The sequence below is a fragment of the Topomyia yanbarensis genome, chromosome 2 (assembly GCF_030247195.1).
Source record: "Topomyia yanbarensis strain Yona2022 chromosome 2, ASM3024719v1, whole genome shotgun sequence".
NCBI classification, from domain to species: domain Eukaryota; kingdom Metazoa; phylum Arthropoda; class Insecta; order Diptera; family Culicidae; genus Topomyia; species Topomyia yanbarensis.
Window position 1 is genome coordinate 421611189 of NC_080671.1, and position 16189 is coordinate 421627377.

General features: G+C 38.9%; 1 protein-coding gene across 1 annotated transcript; it reads right to left on the bottom strand.

Moving 5' to 3' along the window:
• Window positions 1–9759: 9759 nt before the first annotated feature.
• On the bottom strand, window positions 9760–14414 carry LOC131680941 (uncharacterized). The gene is made up of 3 exons (XM_058961658.1): window positions 14059–14414; window positions 11123–13878; window positions 9760–11042 (listed from the first exon to the last, which is right to left on the bottom strand). The coding sequence occupies exons 1-3, from the start codon at window positions 14412–14414 to the stop codon at window positions 9760–9762; spliced, it is 4395 nt and encodes a 1464-aa protein (XP_058817641.1).
• Window positions 14415–16189: the final 1775 nt, after the last annotated feature.

Below are 16189 nucleotides of genomic sequence, written 5' to 3' on the forward strand. Positions count from 1 at the left end.
TTACCAGTCTGGAGGGAAACGGTGTAACAAATAAAGCTTTATTGTCTAGAATTACGCTCATAGCAATCGTTTCCAAGTCCAGTGTTTCATAATAGAGATCCAATTAACGTTAGTTTTTATGAAAAATGTTAAGTGGGACTGTTATGCCGAGAAATCGAACGGAAACCGGAAAAATCTACGCATATCAGTCCCATAAAGATCTAAGTAAACGATGCTCATAACTATTTTTTTTTTTACAAAAGTGTATACGTTAGTTTCTTTGTTACTCGAGAGATTTTTTGCTTCATCAAAATAGGGTAAAGTACCTATTTTTACTATATTTAGAAGGGTACCTCACAAAATCATTAAATACCTGCCTACACTCGATTATACACTAGTGCGTATAATTTGGCATCAACAAATTTGTTTCGTTCTTAAGAACCAATCTAATAACACAAATGACCTAAAACGATGAAATGCTAGTGTTTGATCGCAACAGAAGCTCCAATCGAGTGCCCCAATTTTCGCCCTACCATTTGACCCAATGTGTTGAACAAAGATAGCAAACGCTGCACTAACCAACGGCTTCAGATGGGTAGCGTGATAATAGAAACATTGCGAAAAAAGGCTCATTATCCTAGATGCGTTCGCCATGTTTTGCAAGCGACGATAGTGATGAAGAGCTTTACAGGATTGTTCTCACTGCTGTAATTAATAATGCCACTGCCATCTCTTTTTCAATGAACCAGTATTTTTCCATCAATTTTTTCAGTGCCCGACATCTAGTGGAATGTACTTCTTAACAAAACGCTGCGTAATTCTTTTTCTATTGCGCACTTTTTTTGGGATTTTTGTTAGTGGGACAATTATGCGTAGAATATCAACAATGGGACAAACAGACTTGATATTTTTTCACGAAGTCTTCGAACAAACTGTATGATTTGGATGTGTTTTCTGAAAATATACTTCAAAAAGGACTGTTTGATGAAAAAAAGTGAAAATGACCAAAAAACAACATGGGACAATTATGCGTAGAACGGCAGCGCAGAAGATATATAACTTTTATTCGTATGATTTCAAGACGGAAAGACCATTCAAGGCTTTTTTGAAAAAGTTGCCGTAAGGTCAAAGTTCGGACGAAATATCGAACGAATTGAAAAAAAAAATGGCTGTACTCCTTCATAAGTTGTTTTTTTTTGAAAAGAGAAACTAACGGTTCCGACGCACCACAACACACCAAAAACTTTATTCAATAAAATTTATCCGTAATGAAGTATTAAATAATTTCAAAGTATTCGAAAAAGCACGTTTTATGCTCAACGTGCGGGTTAAGCAAGGATGCAAAATGCCTACCTATTGCAGGACGCCCAGCGCTGTACGGCAGTCTGTAAGCAAAGCAGTAACATGAGAAAGAAATACTGCCCCCAGTACAGCCACCAGACGCGGGCGGTACAGCTTCTCTTTCCTTATTTTACACTTTTTTAATATTTTTAATCTATTCAATATTTTCAATCAAAAACGACTACAATAAATGCGGTTCGTTTACGCCACGACCGGCATCATCCCTTTCGTGTGTGGGCCTCTCCCTTTGACTATGTAGAGAAAAATGTACAAAGCGAGAGAACAAACTTTACTACGCCACACTCTCACCGAGCAGTCGGAGTACCGCAGCAAAACAAAAATGTATTCTACTGCTCTACGGGAAAATGTACTCGGTATGGCTACCGTTCTGGCATGAGCTGTAGTGATGCGTCGCTGTAGCGGGCTGTACGGCTTGTGCAAATGTAAATATACCGAAAAAAATGTAGTTTACCAGTACCTTTGGCATCCCTGGGGTTAAGTGTGAATATTATAGACGGACGAGCCCAGTATTCAAAATCTAACGCAATGTTGAAGCCAAGGCTTTAGACACAGCGCAAAAAAATGTGATTTAGATTCCAAATGTATGTCTTGTGGTGATAATTCGCGCACAATGGGCGCTTGTCCGGTGAAAGAAATCACAGAAAGTTTCAAATGCGCTAATTGTGGCGGAAACCGTAGATAAAATTTCTGAGTATTTACCCAATTCAACTAAATACGTTTAAACGTTTTAATCCGTTTCAAAGTAGACATACAACTTCTTTACCTATTCAATCTATTCTACCTCAATCACACCATGCTGCAATGGTAGGTACAATTTCATCTTCACGCAACGCTCCCTTTACTCCAATAGATCAAGGTAGCATAACGAAAAAATACATTTTTTTGCTGCAATCAACGTTTCAATTGATGACTGCGATGCTAAATTCTACCTCAATGTTTGAAGCTCTTTAAACTGTGAAAAAAATTTAACAAAACTGTTATTAAGTTCTATAATGGGTTTAAATAATAAATAATAAAATGATGTATAGAATTGGAATGCTCGTTCACTACAAAAAAAGGTAGGGCCAATTTTACAAACTGTTGAGGGTACATAATGTGCATATAGCTGTTGTAACCGTAACTTTTTTTAAAAGCAAATGTTAAATTTAAGAGTAATCCTAATTTTGTTATTCGTCGATTTGATCGCATTGTTGGATTTGACGGAAGAACTGCAATAGCAGTTAACCGCAGAGCACTGAACATTGAAATAAACATTTTCAAAAAAGTGCTTTCTCTGCTAAACAATATGCACCCAATATATTGAATTAGAAATGTGATTTAAACTAAACGTAATAATAAAATACAAAATCAGAAATAAAAAAAATCAATCTGCTGGCTTAAAATTAAAATACTGCAGATGAATTTGTTGATGTAAAAGAAAAAGTAATCTACTAATTTTTCTGTTCTCTTTAAAGTCCACTTTGGGTAATGTGGATACGTAAAGAGGTCCCAACATAAAAAATAGTGCATCAGTTTATGGATTTCATGGAATATTCCAAGGGATCTCATAAGAAAATTATTAAACGTATGCATTCGAGCAAGATCGTAAGACTTTCTGTATGTTTAACTGCAAATATTTTGATAATTTGGTTCTAAGTTTATAAAGGGTGTACGGAATCGTATTGCGTCACTTTCAAATTGCTGGAAACTTTGTTTCCATTGGGTATTTTCTATCGAAATTATTGATGAAATTAGTTCAATGTGTATTGTTTACATAGTGTAAATTGCACTAGTAATTATGCAACTATTGCAGAAATGGAATCAGAAGAACATTAGTGGCGTAAAAAAAATTGCGCACGTGCCTGTAAAAGCCGGACTCTTTCACCGTACCATTAGCAAGAAGCTGGGAATGGTCCAATATTCTATAAGCCGTGTTTGATGCGGTTAAACGAACTTTTAACGGTCGATCGGAAGGAAAAAAATTCCAAAAATGGATCTCCGTATAGTGTGAATAATCACAAGAGTGTAGTCAAAGTTTTTAAGAGGAATCCCAATAGTTAAGTTAGAGACGTTATGAAAAAAATGCATTTGAACAAAATTTCTGTTCAAGATGCAAAAGAACGTAAAGTATGATACAATATTATAGTTTTAAGGGCAACGAATCGCGAAGAACGGCAAAATACATTCTCGCAGGTGCCAGTCCTGCACACCTTCTTGGAACCAGCTAACATATCCAAGCTAGACAGCTAGCAGAAGTCACATATATCTCCACCCAAGCGAAGTGATCAATTCACTTGTAAGTAGGACCACTCATCCACAAACCAGTCATGAATACATCCGTATCAACGAGAATGGATCATGCCAGACAAAGGCCACAGGTCCAGCACCAACTTGTCCCATCTCAATGAAGAAATAGACTTGTGCCTGTCCCTAACTCTTTGAAAGCTCTATTTATTCCGAGATCACTAATTGGTTGATAAAAAGAAACATCAGTCGTTATCTACTCAGACCAAACAATACTATTGCGTATCCCTGCATATTAAAATCTCCGCTATCAGTTTCTAGCTTATCAAACTGAACAAGCAAAATTAATATACTTTGTGCAGTGGCACTACCCGGAGGAACTTGGCCATACACCAATTGCTCCATTGCCAATGCGATGTGATATATGAGAAATTTTGCGCTAAATCGTATGCAGAGTTAGCAGCACCCACTCTGATTTTAATGAAACTTTCTGACTTTGTCACAAAAAGCCACTTGTTTTTCCAAAAATGATCTAGATTGTCTTTTGAAAAGGGTCAAACTTCTTTTACCAATTTTTTTCAAATGGCTATAGTCTAAAAATAACAAATTCTACAAAAAATCTAAATTTTACAAAATTAGTCAAATTTTGTAATAAAAATATTGAAAAAATTCTTTATAGACTCCTACACTGCAACAAATTAATTTTAAAAATTTAAAGTCGATTTACAAAAAAAAACCATTTTTGATTTTGATGAAATTTTGTTCCAATATAGATAATTATGTTGCCTACCTACCGTCAAAAATTCAAGTTGGGCACTTTCAAGGAAAGAAGTTATTTGAAAAAAACTTTTTCTTACCCAAGCTAATTTTTTTTCAGTGCATTCTTATTGAGGGTCCATAACTCAGAGAGCAGAACCCAGAATCCCGAGAAGAGAACCCAGACTCCAGATTCCATAACCTAGAGTGCAGTGAGTCCTTAGGAGAGAGACCAGAATCCAGAGTTGTGAGTCCGTCTCGCGTCTAGAGTCCAGAATCCAGAGTTCAGTGTCGAAAATGCAGAGTCCAGAGTGATCAAAACCCAGAGTTCCGAAGGCAGAGCTCAGAGTCCAGAATCCAGAGTCCCGAGTGCAGAGTGCAGAGTGCATAGTCCAGAGTTTAGAGTTCAGAGGCCACAGTTCAGAGTCCAAAGTCCAGAATCAATACACAGAGCCACAGTCCAGAGTCCATAGCACAGAATCTCGAGGCTAGAGCTTAGAATTCAGGGTTAAGAATGCAGAGTCCACAGTTCAGAGTGCAGAGAACAGAGTCGAGAATCCTGTGTCCAGAGTCCAGAGCCCAGAGTCCTCAACCCAAATTACTGTGACCAGAGTCCAGAGCTCTGAGACCAGAATCCAGAGCCCGAAGTACTTAACCCAAAATATTGCGGCAAGAGTTCTGATTCCAGAGAACAGAGCGCAGATCTCAAAGGCCAGAATCCAGAGTCCAGAACACAGCGTGAAGATATATAGTCAAAAGATCTGCAAATCAGTTGGAAAAGCACAATCCAGGCACGTAGCCAGAGGGGGGGCTAGGGGGCTAAAGCCCCTCCCGAAATTTTTCAAAAATGAATTTCAAAAACCGGCGATGTTTAACAAAATTTGTTGCTCATTTGGTTTGAACAAATCTTTGAGAAAAAGTTGAAGAAGGCTATTTCTAACCACCAAAGGCAATGGTCACGAAATTCAGTCACTTTATGCTTTTGCTCGAGCCAGTGCGACGCGAACGATAAAAATAGTAACTTTTATATTGTGTGTCTTGCCTAAAGAATAAAAGAAACTGTTACTATAATTGTTGCTGTAGTAATCTGTCGAGAAGCAAGAAGTGGTGCTCCAGCCAAATACGGTGATTATAAAATTATTGATGATTCGCTTAGGACCGAGTATTCATAATGTGGAACATTTCCTGAAGGTGTAAATGGAGGTTGGACTTTCGGAAGCGAGTTCTACCATGTCAGGCATTTAGCGCTCAACAAATTAGCCCAGATGAAACCATTCATTTCGAACAACTTAAAACACATGGTTGAAAGTGACAATGCTATAATTAAGATCCTCCTATATATGGACGATGAGAACATCAATGTTCCGCTACAAGATCGGATATCGCTTACTCGCAGATTAATGTCATATTTGGGAGAAATGGAATCCATTCGGAAGGATAATTATTGAGAGCGAGAAGCAAGGAACAAATCAGACATTCGCAAACATAAAGTCAAAATTGACGAATTGACATAAAGTTTTGCAAAAGTTTCACAGGAAACGGATAATTTGCTGTGATTTGAAAACAGACAACTCTAAAAGAAAGCCTCTTTTGAAAATTAGACGTAAGTGCGATGTGTTCTCTTCCATGTGTCGGAAGCAAGTGATGCTGAAATTATTAAGCTCACTTGTGTTTATAGTTTCTAGTTATTTTGGTGGTGATATATTTACCTAATTTTACGTAAATTAGAAGCATTCAGAATCAGTGCTAAGTAATTTTCTTTCGATTAGTGAACAAGTTCTGAGCAGTTTCGCTCAGTAGATTAAATTCTGGGTAGTTTTCATTAGTAGATTAAATCATTGAAATATATATATTTTACATTGTCCAAAAACCCATGAAATCCAAAATAATACCTTCAAATGTTCAAATATAATATTTACTTAATCTAGGTAATCTTCTCAAGTTCCAACGGTTTTGCAAAATTCTGAACGTCAATGAGCTAATGATCTTATTCTTGCATTGTAGTGGAATCAGTAGTTTTTTGCACTCACTTTACATTTTGACTTTTACTATAGTTTCAGGGATCTAGGAAAATCAGTCTACGATATTTTTAATTCGTATGTCCAATGATATGAAAGTATCTAAAAAGAATCTACTTAAATAAATAAATAGATAGTTATTCTCAGTTGCCTGATAATATTGTCGAAGATAGCGTTTAACCCATTCCCCACGAGAGTCAAATGAAAAAACATGTGTTTTTCTCAGGATTATAATTACGCATACTTCGGATGAAGTCACAGAACTAGTAATAGTAGCCTGATCATGAAAATAGGAGTTGAAGTTTACTTTGTTCGGACATTCTTTGCAACGATAAACTTGGATTTCACACTGATATATTCCTATCCATGGAGACAACCTTGACGTTGGTTTCGTTCTCCTGTTTAGCAAATGCGTGTAAAGTTTCGTTAGGCGGGTTTTTGGATATTTTTGTACTCATTCCAATTTAGCGTCTTCTACACCTTGTAAACGTGTAGTCTAGAATGCGTAGCATTTTCAATCAGCCCTAAATACTTTGATCTCTTGATGAATCTTGAGAGAAATTTCTAACTTATAAACTAATAATAATCAAATTTAATTCGTCGATGCACTATAGCTTTTCTTGTAACAGACAACATATTTTTAGGATTTTTAGTGTCTATTGTCTTAGTTATGGAATTGTTTTCACTAAGAACATTTCATAATTACATTCAGTTTACTGTGACTATCTCAAGTCATCAGAATTTATACATTTATGCAATAATTTTCAAGCCCCTCCCGAAACAAAATCCTGGCTACGGGCCTGGCACAATCTGCATTCACTGCTCACTCCAAATGTTTGCCGATGAAGATATTTCCTACAGAATTTCTTTCGCAGAACCTAAGCCCTTTGGAATAAATTAAAAATCTTTTTTCCCGGGATTCCCGAATCTCGGGAATGAGAAAACACAATTTCCCGGGAATAGGGAATTCCGGGAAATCCAAAAATCCCGGGATTCCCGGGAAATAAATTCTCGGGATGGAAGCTCTAGACCGCATCCATCCATAGTTTTCCTATTTTCCGGTGCTGACATGCAGTCTCCCTAAAAGAGGACACTCAACAAGTTTGAATATCAACATTCGACTTATTTCAGAGATCTTTCTGTTCCAGATTTGCGGCTCGATGCATTAAATAAGCGGGAACCAATCGCGAACAAGCTACGGTCGTATGTTTTCTAATCGGATTTTTCAGTCCGGCTTGAACATACGTTCGATCCGGTGACAAAACTTGATAGCTCCTGGATTACCTAAAAATTTTCAACAGCAACAATCTTTTTCAAGTGTATCGATTTTGTTGGCTATTTTCGGCAAATTTGAGACTAAGAGAAACGAAAGCAATGAAATTGAAAGACGGATAGGTATTCTAGAGCGAATCAGTTATAAACCTAGAACGGAAAACTAGAACTACGCAGGCTCATATGGGCATGATCGAAAGGAAATGTGAAGAATTCTTTGCCTTCTGCAGAGTAGGAGTTGGGCGTTTCACCCAAATCTACCGCATGGTCTATGGTAGAACATAACTCATCATCATGTTTTACCGCCGACGCCGGCAAAAAATTCTTCACAAATCCTCGCCTAGAACGACCATGCGATCATTCTTCTCCCTTGCCCATATGAGCCTGCCTTGTTCTAGTTTTCCGTTCTAAGTTTATAACTGATTCGCTCTAGAATACCTATCCGTCTTTCAATTTCATTGCTTTCGTTTCTCTTAGTCTCAAATTTGCCGAAAATAGCCAACAAAATCGATACAGTAGAACCTTGCGGCAACTAAAACATAGTAACAATATTAGTCTTTTTCAAGGCTATATTTTTTCACAAATCCACAGTGGTCCAGACTATAAATTTAGCAGGAATTTTGAGATTTTACTAAAACTAAACAACTTAGCCTTATTAAGTTTTTGGAGAAGTTTTCGTAGTTTATGAGCCCCCTCGTTTTGTTAAAACAACAGTTAGGGTGGTTCTAAGTTCCAAGATCAAAAAATTAACTTTTTAGTCATTCTAGCTGGAGCCAAACGACCTTCAGTTATAGAACGACAAATTTTGGAAAAGTTTGCTGAAGACATGTAAGCTCTATCTGTCATTCTTTTTATTTTACAATAAATTTAAAGTCGGAGCGTAGGGTGTTTCTTCGAAATAAAGTTTTAATCCAAAAACTTTTGCTGTATTCATTAAAAACTGAAGTAGTCTTCAGACAACTTTAAGATTGTTTTAAGGCGAATAATTTGTTGCATGGCGCTATATATCTAGCTATTTGCGTTGAATAGTTATGAGCACTTTTCGCCAAAAATTGGGTTGTTTTGAATAACAATAGCACTCATTTGGGGCAAATAAAAGATAATTCTTTTTGAACTATAAATAAGGAGATTAGAATTATAATTGAGCAAAAAATGGCGAATACGATATTTTTTAGAATTTCATAAAATTGATTTCAAAAAATCTATTTTTGAAATATTAAGTGCTTATATCTTCTGAACAATAAAAGCTAGAGTTTTGATGTATTAGAAGAAAATGTTCGTCTTCAAAAACTCTGAAAAACATCTGAAGGAAAACTGAAAAAGTTATATTAAAAATTTGGTTTTTCATGAATTGACTCTTTGTAATATGTTTAAATTACTTTCACGGTGAACAATATAAAAATGTAGTTTCGTTTTCATGATAAAATATTGCACTTTACAATACTTTTTTATTATTTTAAATAGTGGGTAGGGTGGTTCTAAATTTTTTAAAATCAGAAAAATAACTTTTTAATGTTTCGCTGTCTTCCACAAAATTGAAGATAATGAAATTTTGAAAAACTTTGTCGAAGACACTGAAACTCTATGTCGTATACTTTTCATTTTACAAGAAATTTACCAAAAAAAATTTAGGGTGTTTCTTAAAAAATGGTTTTCTTTGTATAACTTTTGCAGTTTTGATTTTTCATTAAGATCACTTTAGAAATACTTTCAGATATTTTGAAGGAGAACAATTTGTCTTAATACATTGAACCTCTAGCTTTGCTCGTTAGAAAGTTATATACTTTTTACTAAAACTAAACAATTTTTTGAGTAAATATTGCAAGATATAAAAAAACATCGTTGTTCGCTCAGTGGACTGTATACATGCATCAAGGACAATTTCCGTAGAATTCTGGGCGGACACATGAACCGAAAGGAGCACTAGCACTTAATAAAACTTTCAGGGTACTTTTCACATTTATTTAACCTTTGATCTTTACATGTTGAAAGCTAGAATTAAACTGATGATTTCTGCTCTTACTTCTGCTCTATTTATGACAAAAAAGGGACGCCATCGGTCGCGCGCGTAAAATTCGCGCGCTTGTTTTTGCCCACCAAGGGGTTGTCGCGTTGCTGTCATCATTACGGTAGACACGCAAGGGGTGCATCAATTTTTATTACACAGTTCATTCGAGATGTCGGCTCGAACATCCTCCCCCCGAGATGATTTGAAAAACTTGCCTGAAGAACTTGAAGATTCCGCGTTGTCAAGATACGGGAGCAAAGCTAGTTTGTGAATTGGACGTCGTAGGATTCCTGTTTTTGTACGCAAATCCACTACTCGTACCAGACCGTCTTCAGCAGGAAAAGTTTGCTCAACTCTTCCAAGTTTCCAAGATTGTGGTGGTAAATTATCTTCTTTAATTATTACCACCATGCCTGGTGCAATATTGCATGTCCTCTTTGTCCATTTGGTTCTGGTCTGCAATTCCATAAGGTACTCTCGGGACCATCGTTTCCAAAAGTTTTGTCGAAGTTGCTGGACATATTGCCAACGAGAAAGTCTATTCACTGGAATCTCTTCATATGTTGGCTCCGGTATGGACGTTAGTGGACGATCGATCATAAAATGTCCCGGAGTAAGCGGTTCAGGATCAGCTGGATCATCGGAATGAGCATAAAGAGGCCGAGAGTTTAGAACAGCTTCAATTTGACAGAGAAGTGTAGAGAACTCTACCATGTTAAGGGTAGTAGTATGGCATACTCTTTTAAGTACGGATTTGGCACTCTTTACACCTGCCTCCCATATTCCCCCCATGTGAGGAGCACTTGGTGGAATCATTTTCCAGTTAATTTTTCTAGGTTGACAAAATTCAAACAGCTTCCTTTCCGTTAACTGCTGTTTAAACATTTGGTACAATTCATGCAGTTGGTTCTTTGCACCAACGAAGTTGGTCCCATTGTCAGAGAACATGTCCTCTGGTACTCCTCGCCGGGATACAAACCGGTGTAACGCTGCGATGAATGAATCGGTTGATAGGCTTTCGACTGCCTCCAGATGAGTACCCTTGGTCACCATACACACAAAGATACAAATGTACCCCTTAACAGCAACTGCCTTTCGTCCAGGTTGCTTCAAAAGAACAGGTCCAGCGTAATCGAGTCCAACCTTTTGAAAAGCTGGTGCTCGTTCACAACGACTGGCTGGCAGGTCACCCATGAACTGACCTACCGTTGTCGGTTTGGTCTTAAAGCACTGGTCACAGCTACGAGTGATCTTACGCACAGCAGAACGACCATTCGGAACCCAAAACTGACGCCGAAGAGTCGCTAGAAGAGCGGTAGGACCTATATGCAGATTCTCACGGTGAAGTGCATTAATTAGACTGTCAACTACATTATTGCGATTTGGTAAAATCCACTGGTGTTTGCTGGAAATGGTAGTTGGGACTGTCGAAGTCGACCGCCAACTCTTAGCATCTCTTCGTCGATAACAGGATTCAAATTGTACAATCTCTTGCATTGCACACCTGATTTCAAACGGGCTATCTCATCTGCAAATTCTTGATACTGAATCACTCTAACAATCACCTTCATGGATTCGTTCATCTCGGTCATAGTAGGGTATTTTTTCAGGATACGGGTTTCCGCTAATTTCTCCTTCGCGTTCTTGCAGAATCGTAAAACATATGCAATAATTCTTTGTAATTTACGAAAAGATTCAAATTTTTGGAAAACTGGTAATTTTTCATAACGCACAACCGTATGCACCACGGCAACACACTTCATTTCTGGAATATCATCATCGCATAGTTGGGTAGGAGTTTCAATCTCGTAAGGATCACTTTTCAAGAACAATGGACCACTCCACCATAAATTGTTCGTTGCTAACCTAATGGCTGATTGACCCCGAGAAACCACATCGGCTGGATTCTCGGAAGTTTTTACGTATCTCCATTCAAAATCATTCTCAGTAGAGATAATTTCACATACTCTGTTTCGCACGAAAATTTCTAGTAGGCTGGGATTTTTCTTCAACCATGCGAGAACCACTTGGCTGTCAGACCACAACACGATTGCACTGAAAAGCAAATTCGAGGAAGAAATAATTTTTCGCACGAGACGATGCAGCAGTAACGCAGCCGCTAGTTCCTTGCGAGGAATTGTGAGAGCTGCCTTTGGAACTACCTTCGATTTCCCACAAAGTAGTTTAACTATGGCATCCAGACCAGGGATCACGGATCGAATGTAGACACAGGCTCCTAATGCACCTTGAGAAGCATCCGCAAAGCCATGCAGCTCAAAATGTGCAGCATTGGTCACCAATACTTGACGTGGTATGTGCAGTTGATTGATTCCGGCGGTAGCGACAAGGAAGTATTTCCAATTTTTCAACAACTCTCCTGTAATTTGTTCATCCCAATCAATGTTTTCCTTCCAGGTTTGCTGCATAAGAAGTTTGCCAATGATAACTACTGGAGACACCAACCCCAAAGGATCAAACATTCTGGCTATCAAGGATAAAACTTGTCGTTTGGTTGGCGTTTCTATATCACAGGTGGGCATTGATACGAACAGCAGCTCGTCCGTTGAAGGATTCCACATTAATCCAAGCATTTTAATGACTTCGTTGGCTCCGGATTCTTCAAAACTTACTAGCTGCTCTCGATCCGCTTCAGGAATTGTCTCCAACAGCTCTAAACTATTCGATGACCATTTGTGCAAATGGAATCCACCGGCCTTCAGCAAGTGAATCAATTGGTTTTGCGCATCGCCTGCTTGTGATAAGTCGTCGTATCCAAACAATCCATTATCGACGTAGAAATTTTTGTCGACTATATCCGCTGCCATAGGAAACTTATCTCGTTCGTCGATGGACAGCTGCTTAAGGGCCCTTGTGGCCAAAAAGGGTGCAGATGCCGTGCCGTATGTAACCGTTGTTAATTCCAATACACGCACGACGCTCGATGAATCTTTCCGCCAGAATATTCTTTGCAACGGAGCGTGGCAGTCGTCAACAACAATCTGTCTATACATTTTCGCTATGTCTGTAGTCAAAACATAGCGAGGTTCACGGAAGCGTAGGATGATTGATTGCAAGTCGCTCTGAATAATAGTACCTATCTTCATGACATCATTCAGGGAGCGGCCGAACACCTTTGCGGAAGCGTCGAATACGACACGACACTTAGTGGTTGTATTTGATGGTCGAATAACAGCATGATGAGGTAGGTACCATTTGCTTATATGTGGTGGATCATTGAATTCATTGATCTCTTTGCAGTGTCCAAGATCTTCGTACTCACTCATGAACTCTGAGTATTGCTGCTTCAAATCAGGATGTTGATTCAACCTTCTTTCCAATGCGTAGAATCTTCGTAGCGCCATGGCTCTGGAGTCGCCAAGCTCATTAAAACAATCCTTGAGAGGCAACTGAACAATGTATCTGCCAGAAGCATCTCGTCGATGAGTGTTTAGGAAATGCTGCTCGCATTCTTCTTCATTGGAACCATGTGCATCGTTGGAAACTTCTTCGACCTCCCAAAACCGACGGATAAGCTGATCCAAATCATCAAACGTTGCAGCATGTGAATGTACTATGTAGTTAGATGTTGTCTCGCCTCCATAGCTGCCACCCAGGACCCAACCGAACTGAGTCTCTTTAAGTACGGGAAGATTTTCGGCTAATGTTATCTCTCCTGGCAATAGCAATTTCAGGAACCACTGGCTTCCAATCAACATATCTATTTTGCCAGTTTGATGGAACGTCGGATCGGCGAGTTGAACACCTGTTGGAAGCACCCAGTTACTAACATCGAAGCTTGAAGTGGGCAAGTCTGCCGTCACGTTGTCCGTCACCAAACATTGAAGACTCGCTCTGAAGTCTGAATATTTAGATCGGATTTGGACTATGCTGCTCATTGACGAATGGCTCTTCTTGCTATTTACTCCCTTTACGGTTACCTTTAATGGAAACTGCTGCAATCCTAATGCATTTATCATGGACCGCGAAATCAGATTGGCTTGGGATCCACTATCCAATAAAATTCTGCACGGGTGGGGTTTGTAGTTTTTGTCCATCACCTCTACAACGGCTGTGAGAAGAAGTATATGCTGTATTGGAAGTACACTCGAACAGGTGGCAGCAGTAAGTTGTGTTTGTTCCTGATGATTTGCTTCTTGCGTCGGTTTCTTAACTGTTTGAGTATCAGCTTCTCTGGATGAACTTCTCTCCTTTGTTACTGGAGAACTTTTTTCTTCCGCGTGGAGTAGACTGTGATGTTTCCTATTGCATTTGAAACATGTTTTATCGGAAGGGCAATCTCTACTGCGATGGCCTTTCCTTAAGCAATTAAAACAAGTGTTTCGTTCTCGAACCTTAGACAATCGTTGCTGTAAGGGAAGCGCTTTGAATTATGGACAAGTGTAGTTTAGGTGGCCCTTGCCACAGAAGTCGTATTTGTACTCGGATTCAGCGGATGCAGTAGATGCATGTGATTTGGCGAAAGATGCCTTACTCTGGACATTTATAGGTTTGACTTGAGTTGCGAATTGTTTGGGATTGGTACTTTCGCATCTCTCCAAAACGAAGCATTGCTCTTTTAAAAACTTCAGCATCATGTCATATCCAGGAAGTTCCCCATGCTTCACGGTGGATTCCCAGCGTCTTCGAGTTTCTTTATCCAATGCTACTGCAAGCAAGTGGACCACTATTTGTTCCGACACTCCGGTGAAAGGTTGCTCTAAAAACTTCAGACTCTCTACGTGCCTTGTGCACTCGTCTATCAGTTTCCTGAGCTCGCCATTTGTTTCCTTAGACATTTTGGTTAGATTCAAAAGGCCGTGAATATGACAGTCGATAGCGTGTCGTTTGTTCTCGTACCTCTCCTCGAGAATTTCCCAAGCGTGTGCATAATTGCCTTCATTAATTGTTTTCGCATCTATTAAACCAGCTGCACTACCCACTAATGCCTTATCGAGATGGTACAACTTGGCCCTTATTACGGGTATCGCTTCACGGTGTAGATGAAGTGAAGTGATCAACACCGTATTCCGGGTGTCACCTTCGTGATAAAATGTGTAGAGTTCATTTGAAGTGACAACTTGAATGAACTCGGTGTTATTATGAACGTCACGTCACGATCACTTTGTCGAAAAAAATGACACTTCGCGTGTATTTTTTCCACCAACATTTTCAAAGGTGAAAACCAGTCACGTAGAGTGGAATAAGTCTAAAGTTTGAATTGTTAATGCTTTTTTATTATTATTGTGAATCTTTATAAAGTGCTTCGCAAGAAAAGGCCGAACAAGCGACAATTTTGCTGGCTTGTTGATTTTATTGTCAACAATCCCGAACTAGCTAGAGGAAGCTAGTATATAATTACGACGGAATTGGTACCTTCCCTCTGGTGAACTATTACGGATTCATTGAACAACTTGGGTCCTCGCACCCGTGCCGTTGCAGCCTGGCAATAGGTAAGTTCAACTGTATTAGTTGTATTGTTTCCTCCTCGCATGTATTTGCAAGGATCGAAGATTCTAATCGATGCATACAAATATCCTCTTTTATTGTTTTTTTCTTGTCTTTTTAGTTCTGTCATGTATTATCGGTCGATAAATTGACAAGCGTAAGCATTTACTGTCCGCGGTTTATGAAACGCGCTCGACGTGAACATGGCTGTTGGCCTGCCGGGTGAGTTCCATCGAGTCCATAATGCAGCCGTAAGTACAGCGACATGTACCTAGATATGCTGTTCATCAACGGTATCCACATAACAAACTGCGGTAAATTGCGTGTGGATCACCGAGATTTGCGGCAGGTTCCGTGAACCGAAAGTAGATGTTTATGGATGTGCGGAATTTTTACGTTTCGATGCGTGGAGTCAGACCGGTCCGACTCAGTCAGTTTTTCTCCTATTTCGTTGAAAGTCGCAGCAACGCGCGATGGGTATTAGCTAGTGCCATATAATAGCGGAACTAGGGGTTAATAAGATCGTGGGGATAATTCAGAGTCCCTTGATTTCTCAGAAGATAGTTCAGATTGTTCTACTCGTTCTGCTAGAAACTATCTACATTAGTCAGACTCGGTATGGCATAACTCGATCTTTAGATGTATTTGAAAAAGCGAAAATACTGGACTGCTAATTGAAGAATTGTGTAGTTTTGAACATGTCGGTTAATAACAAAAACTTTACATCGTGATGCATCAACAAATTAAACGAATTCGACCATCACAAAATTGTGTCGAATGTAATCGATTATGTTTATTGTGGATTGACCTTAACGCAACATTCAAGATCTTGGGTTTGAAATCATGGCGGCGCAGCAGATATCTCTCCAGAACGCATTCATGCGACACATGACAATTAAAAAAGTTGGATCATTAGCCACCACCTGGAAATTTTAATCAAACCTGCTTTCCCTCACTATTTCGTGCTTTAATTAGTAAGGGGCTGGAAGGTGAAGTATATTTTTCAATATTAAGAGCCATAGTATTCAAAAGAGAGCAAGGAGTAGATGAAAGAAAGTTTAGAAAAGCGTGGGAAGGGTCATATGAGCAAGCTTAGAGTTTCCCATTGACTTGTCTGCTACCGCAG